General features: G+C 44.1%; 1 protein-coding gene across 1 annotated transcript in view; it reads right to left on the bottom strand.

Moving 5' to 3' along the window:
* Positions 1 to 301: 301 nt before the first annotated feature.
* The window catches only part of LOC133639220 (palmitoyltransferase ZDHHC5-A-like), a 35631-nt gene continuing 26510 nt past the window's right edge, over positions 302 to 9422 (bottom strand). Inside the window, exons 11-12 of the mRNA XM_062032378.1 lie at positions 6855 to 7804; positions 302 to 2080 (exon numbers count right to left, since the gene is read on the bottom strand). Coding sequence (XP_061888362.1) covers positions 2047 to 2080; positions 6855 to 7804 — 984 coding nt within the window. The 3' untranslated portion in view covers positions 302 to 2046. The remainder of the gene's footprint in view (positions 2081 to 6854; positions 7805 to 9422) is intronic.

The following is a 9422-nucleotide window of genomic DNA, read 5'->3' as shown; positions in this document are numbered from 1 at the left end:
TTATATTTCGATACATCAATCGTTTTCCTTAAAGGCCTATTCCACCCAATTAGTGCCGTTTGAATCTTTTTAATAACATGCACATTAAAATTAACTATAAATAATTAATGTTTTAATATAATTGATTTTAATTGAACTTGAACACTGGAAAAATAGCATTTGTTGCCTTTACCTGTTTCCTAAAATTAGTGCTACCATCATATATGCTCATTTTAAATGTTATTTTCTTTAAAAACATGATTCACAGGAAGTTGCTCATTTATTTTTTCAGCATATTTCCTGTGTTTTAAAAAAAAGAAAGAAAAGTAAACTATGACTGAGGGGTTAAAATAACAGTCCTATTTAGGTTTATTTTTAAAATACAACTTTTAGTTGAATGTCTTTAATGTGCTCAGTGTCAACATGCCGTTAGCATAAATGTTATTATATGTCATGCCTTTGCCAACAACTCACTCCTTTTACTCAAATAAGTCAACAACCTTTTTTCAAAATAAAATAAAAGTTTCCTGATTTGTGCCAATACCCCCAAAACCAGTGAAGTTTGCACGTTGTGTAAATGGTAGAAAAAACAGAATACAATGATTTTCTAATCCTTTTCAACTTATATTCAATTGAATAGACTGCAAAGACAAGATATTTTATGTTTGAATTGAAAAACGTTATTGTTTGCAAATATTAGCTTATTTAGAATTTGATGCCTGCAACATGTTTCAAAAAAGCTGGCACAAGTGGCAAAAAAGACTGAGAACGTTGAGGAATTCTCATCAAACACTTATTTGGAACATCCCACAGGTAAACAGGCTAATTGGGAACAGGTGGGTGCCATGATTGGGTATAAAAGCAGCTTCCATGAAATGCTCAGTCATTCACAAACAAAGATGGGGCGAGAGTCACCACTTTGTGAACAAATGCGTGATCAAATTGTCCAATAGTTTAAGAACAACATTTCTCAGCCAGCTATCGCAAGAACTTTAAGGGATTTCACCATCTACGGTCTGTAATATCATCAGAAGGTTCAGAGAATCTGGAGAAATCACTGCATGTAAGTGGCTAAGCCCGTGACCTTCGATCCCTCAGGCGGTACTGCATCAAAAACCCACATCTGTGTGTAAAGGATATCACCACATGGGCTCAGGAACACTTCAGAAAACCACTGTCAGTAACTACAGTTCGTCCTGACATCTGTAAGTGCAAGTTAAAACTCTACTATGCAAAGCGAAAGCCATTGATCAACAACACCCAGAAACGCAGCAGGCTTCGCTGGGCCCGAGCTCATCTAAGATGGACTGATGTAAAGTGTAAACGTGTTCTGTGGTCTGACGAGTCAACATTTCAAATTGTTTTGGAAACTGTGGACGTTGTGTCCTCTGGACCAAAGAGGACAGTCTTTTCAATTGAATATAAGTTGAAAAGGATTTTCGAATCATTGTATTCTGTTTTTATTTACGAATTACACAACGTGCCAACTTCACTGATTTTGGGTTTTGTGTTATCAAAGTTAGAGTTGAAAAAAATAAAATAATTTAAGTTGGAGAGTTACAACAAGCTAATGGCACTGATTGGGTGGAATTAATTTCTCTGTGTTATTATGGGATGTATTTAGTTTCTTTCAAACTGGCTTTTGACGATGAATGATTGCAAAAAAGGTTCTTGTCTGGAGTGCGAATATTGACCATTAATGTTGGGCAGAAACAACCAAACAAGAGTAGTTTTAGCAATAAAGTGCCGTACTTCTCATTCAAATACACATCAACAAGTCAGTTGCGGGTCCTGCCGGCTCAAATGAGCATTTTTTTAAACTAAAACCCAAACAAGTGTGGTGCTATTCAGTCCACGCTGTACATAAACACCACTTCACAGGTTATCAACAGCCAATCAGAAAGCTGAGATTGACAGGTTTCCTTTCACACCCTGAAGATGGCGCTGCAAACAAGACAGAAATGTCACAGGTGATACCTGACCACTCCTTTGCTGAGAGGAGATCCGCCGCACCGCGCGACGTGTTGACTGGGAGAGAAAGGAGAAGAAAATGGCCGACTGCCATTTTCAACTCAGCAGTTCGATTTGGTCCAACTCAACCCTGAATAGACAAGAAAAAACAAAAGACTAATTACAATCCTATCTGGTGTTGAAGATGCTGACATGCACACTAGACATGTTCCCATCAGGGATTTATGCTGCCGATTCCAATCACCTACGGGTGAAATGGGCCGATACCAATAGCGATCACATGTATTTTCAATGTATTTATGGTGCAGCTGAACAATATCAGCACAATACTCACCTACTAGATTTTGTTCAAGCCTAGTTGAGCTGTGACTTAAAGTTGAATGGCTTTGTAGACACACAGATGAATGAAATCTAAGGTCATTGTAGGGCTGGGCGATATATCGAATATACTGTATATATTGCGGGGTTTGTCTCTGTGCGATATAGAAAATGACTATATCTTGATATTCGAGTATACGTTCTCACACAGTTGCTTTTAGCTGCGGGCATTACACTACAGGCTCTTCTCACTCTTTCTTGTCCCTCCTTTTCACAGAGACGTAAAAAAGCGCACCTTCTTACATACGTCACATGCTGTCGCGCGTGCAACGTCATACACTCTCGCAAAGCAGAGCTAACGTTAGCTGTGGTGCTAGCGGTGCGAGTGGTAATACGAGAGAAAGAAGGTGCGAATCTGGTAACAAATGAAGGAAGAATACTTAATTCCCTAGAAAAACAGCACGGGTCCATCGTCTGGCGGTGGTTTGGCTCCAAGCGGGAAGATGTTGAACAGACAACCGTAATATGTCAAGTATGCGGCAAAAGCGTAGCATTACTGCTAATGTGTAGCATCATTTGAAAAGTCACCCGCTAGAGAATGAAAAGTGCTTGAAACTCCGCATGTCAACATCTCCGTTCGGTGCCACACCAACAAAATGCAGAAGCAACCGTTTCCACATCAACACTGTATGAAAAAAATAATCAACAACAGAAGGAGATAACGTCCGCAGGAACCTACCACATAGCGAAGGGCATACACTATTTGATTTCCTATTATGCAGCCTTTTTATTTGACAGTTTTTGAAATATCTTGTGTGACATCATGCACAAAAATGCACTTTATTTGTTTTAAACTATTGTAGTGGCGTTCTGTACAAAATGTGCACTTTAATTTAGTGTTTTGATATGTCATCTTAGTGACATCATGCACAAAAGTGCACTAATAACTTGTTTTAAAATGTCTCTGACAATCTTGCACTTTCTGTTTTGGAAATTACATCAATGTTTGTGCCACTGCTTAATAACTGTTTAATAAATACAGTTTTGGCAAATTGACTTAGTTGTGATTTCCCTCTCTGCATGAAAGTTTAAAATGAGCATATATTAATGCAGTATGAACAAGAATGTTTTAATGTGGACACATAGAATCATCATACTGGTGTGATTATATGCATCAAATGTTCATTCAAGGCTAAGGCAAAATATTGAGATATATATGGTGTATCGTGACATGGCCTAAAAATATTGAGATATTAAAAAAAGGCCATATCGCCCAGCCCTAGGTCATTGTGTTTTTTATGGTGGTTTTGAAACCAATTTTTTCCTCAGAATTTTCAACTAACTTGAAGTGTTTTGTCAAGAGGATTATTATTATTATGTACATTTTCAAAAAGTGTTGGCCTGAAGTAAAACAAAGAAAACCCTCTGTAGTTGTCGTAGTTGTATTTTTAAGTTATTATGTCATGATTTTACCCGTCCGGTCCACGTGGGAATAGATTTTTCTCCAATGCTGCTCCTGAGCTAAAATGAGTTCAACACCCCTGGATTAGTTGATTGAAAAGCTAACTTTCGCAGCTGGTGGGTCTACAACAGGGGTGTCAAACTCATTTTAGCTCAGGGGCCGCATGGAGGAAAATCTGTGCACACGCGGGCCGGACTATTAAAATCATGGCATTAAAACTACAAAATAGAGACAACTTCAGATTGGTTTTTTTGTCTTACTTTAGCCAAAAATAGAACAAAAACATTCTGAAAATATTACAATAAAAGTATAGAAAAAAATACCGGCAGCGGTAAAGTCTTCTTCATCGTATGGGCAGCTGTTTTCCGGCACCCGGACCTGAGGCCGAGGGTCTATGCCTTTTACCACCCCAGGCCCGGGGGGCCCTCCCGTTCATATGTCAGGACACACAGAAGTGAGCCAGGTCACCGAGCAGTCATCCAGGTCCGCCAGGCCACGCAAACCATTAGGAGCACGATAAATCGGGCAACGCAGGATCACGTGGTCGGCAGTCTGCTCCTCCGCGCCACACTCACACGTCGCGTTAGGTGCTAAGCCCCACTGGAACATGTTTGAGCGAAAGCGACCGACACCAGTTCGGAGGCGGTTAAGCCTCACCCAGGCCACTCGTGGTAGTGAGAGGCCTGGTATTGAGCCGGTGTCAGGTATGAAGTCACGGAGTCTGGAGGAGATGGTATGCTCCAGGTCCGTGCTCCATTTGTGATTCGCCCAGTGAGCCGCCCTGATGTTGTTGTCACTGCATTGCTGCAGGAGCTTCAGGGCGGCTGGTACCAGTGGGTCTCTGGAGGGGAGGCGGGGCGTTGGCTCTGAGGAGAGTGTGAGCCTTTCATGGAGCAGGTGGTTCTCATCCATGTTTGCCCGGCCCGCCAGAGTTGCTACAGCACCTTGGCGACGAAGCTCAGCGGGTTGGATGCCTGCTAAGATGGGCAGTAGCTCCACAGGGGTGGGGCGCAGGCATCCAGTGATAACACGCAAGGCTTCGTTGATCGGGACATCAAGTTGTTTAGAGTGAGCACTGCGCGCCCAGACAGGTGCGCAGTACTCAGCAGTTGAGTAGACCAGGGCAAGTGCTGCTGTTCGCAGAGTTCTTGCCCCGGCACCCCAACCGGACCCGACCAACCGTCTCAGCAGTGAGACGCGGGTGTTGAGTTTCTTGCGTGTTGCCAAGAGGTGTTTACGGAAAGTGAGCGACCTGTCCAGGGTGACCCCAAGGTATTTAGGGTCAGGACGAGGGTCTTCAGGTGTAGGACGAGGCCGGCATAGGGTAAGGGAAGCCCCATTCGGCTTCCGCACCTCGAACCTGATCTCACGATCCGCTTCCCAATTGTATAGGTGGAAAGCTTGTGTCACCGTCTTGGATTCGCTGAGCTTCAATCTCCAGTTATGGAGGTAAGCCACTAAAGTCTCCATGTCCTGGCTTAGAGTTCCCTCCAAGGCCTGCCAGTCCCTGTCGGAGTGCAGCAGCGCGAGATCGTCTGCGTATGCGAACCTCCGTGAGACTGTGGCAGGCAGGTCGTATGTATAGATGTTATACAGGAGGGGAGCCAGGACAGATCCCTGGGGGACGCCATTTTTCAGGCGCCGCAACCTGCTTTTATCTCCGTTACTGGTGGTGAGAGTAAAGCTGCGGTTCCAGACAAGCTCCATGATCATTTTGACCATGTGCCTGTCTGGAAGCAGGCGGAGAAGTTTGCAGGTGAGGCCGCGGTGCCAGACTGTGTCATAGGCAGCAGTCAGGTCTATGAAGACGGCACCGGCCTTCTTTTTCGCCTCAAAGCAGTCCTCGATGTCCTGGGTAAGGAGGGCGACCTGATCCACCGTGGACTTCCCACGTCGAAAACCCGCCTGCTCCCGGGGGAGGTGGGGGTCTATGATGGGCTCGACACGGGCGTGAATCAGGCGCTCGAGGACTTTAAAGGGGACGCAGAGCAACGAGATTGGTCTGTAGCTCGTTACGTCATCCTTTGGCTTGTTCGGCTTGGGGATAGCGACAACAGTGGCCCTTCTCCAAATCCTGGGGATCCGGAGTTGGCGCAGGCAAGAAGACAAGAAAACTCTCAGCCAGGACTTCATTGCAGGGGCAGCGTGGAGCACGAGTTCTGGGCAGATGTTGTCAGGCCCAGCAGACTTGCCTGGTTTTGGTAAAGTTTAGTTCCATGAAGGAAAGAAGAAAGTGAATGAATGTTTATAACTGAATACATTTACATATGCATAAAAATGTGTTTTCTTTTGTATTATTTTTTTTAATGAATCAAGTACCGTTTATGACAACCTTTTTCCAAAACACAATATAGAATGTGAGGTACAACAGGATAATGCATAAATGTATTATTTGTTTTCAAAACGGTTACAAAAAAGAGGGACCCCATCTTAAAAATTCCTAGCGCCAACACTGATGGGAATTGGTGTGTGCAAAACAGCAGCAGGTGGCTGTGGCCTGAGGGCCGGTTCTAATACTAATCAAATATCAACCCGGGGGCCATAGATCATTCATTGACTTTGACACATAAGTATGTTTTGTTTGATCAACCGGTTTACTGCCGTTTGACAAGCACTCAAAGGTTTTTCCAAATATCTCATTTTACAGCGTACCGTATTTTTCGGACTATAAGTCGCAGTTTTTTTCATAGTTTGGCCGGGCTCCAGTGCGACTTATATGTTTTTTCCTTTTTTATTATGCATTTTCGGCAGGTGCGACTTATACTCCGAAAAATATGGTATATATCTGCGTCTTTATGTAAAAATATTTTTCTCTTCTAAAATTTGGTGGTTGCGGCTTAAATACCTGTACCCAGAATACGGTCATTTATGGCAGAACATGTTGTAGAATATGCTTTAAAAATTATTTTAGAGATCAGCCATGTGGTAAAGCCGCAATATTTGAAGCACAATGTGGCGAGGGACGATCACAATTTTCAGACTTTTCAGGAAGAAAACAAGCAAAGGGAATAGAAGAAGGAACTCACAGGGAATCTGCCATGGCAAGGAAGAAGAAGAAGAAGAAGAAGAGGAGAGGTCAATATCATCAGTTTAAAGTGCTGACATGACGTAATCTTCTACTCACTTTGGTGCTGATGCCCCCCCCATCGTCCCTCCGCTTCCTCCCGTTGGTCCGGCCGCATTCGCCCCAGCTGCCGATGAAGCCTTTCGGATTAGCCGGTACTGCATTTCGGCGGCGGCGGCGCTCGAGTAAGACAGGGACTTGCCGAGAGGCGGCGGGTGTGATGAGAGGGAGGGGTAATTTGTGGAAGATGATGATGGGGGGGTGTCTGTGGAGCGAGTGCGGTGTGGGAAGGCGTGGTGGGGCAGGTGAGGCGCCATGTAGCGAGATGAGGAATGGTGATGATGATGATGGTGGTGATGGTGGTGGTGAGGAGGATGTGGCACAGGAGGAGGGACAGACGCTTGACAGACAGGAAGTGGGTGAACATTTCTGTGAGGGTCCGCCATATGACGCTCCCTCTCAGGGGAGTAGCATGTGGAGGAGGTGGAGCGATGGAGGAGGGTGTGATGGCGTTGAGGAGACTGAGAATGCACGTCCACATCTCTGCGGTGTGAAGACACGAAGGACGACACGTAGCCGCCGCCTCCCGCCGGACAAACCTCCCCCGCGGCCATTAAGCTGTCACATGACAGGCTGCCGTTAGGTGCGGGGTGATGAGGGGGAGGCGTGTGATTGGCTAAGCTCTTGAAGCTGCTGGAGGTAGTGTTGGATTCAGAGATGTGGGCAGCACCGGCTGAGGTGTGCATGGAGCAGGAGGACTGAGAGACCACTCCTGATAGGACGGCAGGGTCGGGAAATGAAGGGTAGGAGCGGCCGGCCAGAGAGTAGGCGGGAGCGCCTCCCTCGACGCCGTCTTTTCTCTCGCTGTCAGCGCCTCCTCTGACAGACGAGCTGTCTCTGCTGTCCAGACTCGGCTGGGAGCGGAACCCAGGCTGCTGGCTGGCCTGAACCAGGGAGGAAGTGGAGGAGGAAGAGTCCCGACTGCTGTTGGCTCGCTCTCTTTGACTCAACTGGACCACCAAGGAAGAGAAAAAAACACCTTTTATTATTTTCACAACACTTTTTAACTGAAACGTAACGCTTTAGAGCTTAAGAATGCTAACTTTTCAAGAACACTTCAAATGTGTTAAAACAGATTTGTGCTTGACTTATAAACTCATGAAGTCGCTAAATGACCTATTTTGGAGTGGTGGTCATGTGACCATACAAAGATATAACTTCCCCAAAATGGCAGTGTGTCACGTAAGAAACAGTCGTGGTCAAAAGTTTACATACACTTGTAAAGAACATAATGTCATGGCTGTCTTGAGTTTCCAATCATTTCTACAACTCTTATTTTTTTGTGATAGAGTGATTGGAGCACATACTTGTTGGTCACAAAAAACATTCATGAAGTTCATTGCTGGGTATTGTGGCCAAACAGCTCAATTTTTGTTTCATCTGACATCACATGGACAAAGATAAGACCTTCTGGAGGAAAGTTCTGTGGTCAGATTAACCAAAAAATGAGCTGTTTGGCCACAATACCCAGCAATATGTTTGGAGGACAAAAGGTGAGGCCTTTAATCCCAGGAACACCACTCCTACCGTCAAGCATGGTGGTGGTAGTATTATGCTCTGGGCCTGTTTTGCTGCCAATGGAACTGGTGCTTTACAGAGGGTAAATGGGACAGTGAAAAAGGAGGATTACCTCCAAAATAATCAGCCCTGTGGTTGAGTCTTGGGCGCAGTTGGGTGTTCCAACAGGATAATGACCCCAAACATACGTCAAAAGTGGTAAAGGAATGGCTAAATCAGGCTACGATTAATTAAGGTTTTAGAATGGCCTTCCCAAAGTCCTGACTTAAACGTGTAGACAATGCTGAAGAAACAAGTCCATGTCAGAAAACCAACAAATTTAGCTGTACTGCACCAATTTTGTCAAAAGGAGTGGTCAAAAATTCAACCAGAAGCTCGCCAGAAGCTTGTGGATGGCTACCAAAAGCGCCTTATTGCAGTGAAACTTGCCAAGGGACATGTAACCAAATATTAACATTCCTGTATGTATACTTTTGACCCAGCAGATTTGGTCACATTTTCAGTAGAGCATAATAAATTCATAAAAGAACCAAACTTCATGAATGTTTTTTGTGACCAACAAGTCTGTGCTCCAATCACTCTATCACAAAAAAATAAGAGTTGTAGAAATTATTGGAAACTCAAGACAGCCATGACATTATGTTCTTTATGTCTGGTATGTGAACTTTTGACCACGACTGTAGCGTTTGTATTGTTTTCTTGTTTTAAATAAAAGCTCGTTTTCAAGCCATTTAACAATTCTACAGCTTCAATTAATTGTCAAATATTCCAAGTTAACTATGTTCTTAATATATTTCTTCGAATAATTCATTTAAAAAGGGAACTATTATGAATTTCATATTTTCTGACTTAGAAATGTTACAATGTTGGATAATTGTGTATAAAAATGCCAAAACATCAAATCATAAGGTTCATGCGTTCTGTTAGCTTGCATGCAGTTTTGGATGCATGTTTGCTGGGTTTTGCGGTCTGGTGACGTAACAGCGAAGTGGACGTAGGGCTGGGCAATCGTTGATCGCGATTAATTGGAGTCTGATCACAGTGATCAGC

The sequence above is a fragment of the Entelurus aequoreus genome, linkage group LG22 (genome assembly GCF_033978785.1).
Source record: "Entelurus aequoreus isolate RoL-2023_Sb linkage group LG22, RoL_Eaeq_v1.1, whole genome shotgun sequence".
Classification (NCBI taxonomy): domain Eukaryota; kingdom Metazoa; phylum Chordata; class Actinopteri; order Syngnathiformes; family Syngnathidae; genus Entelurus; species Entelurus aequoreus.
This window is presented reverse-complemented; position numbering and strand designations above follow the sequence as displayed.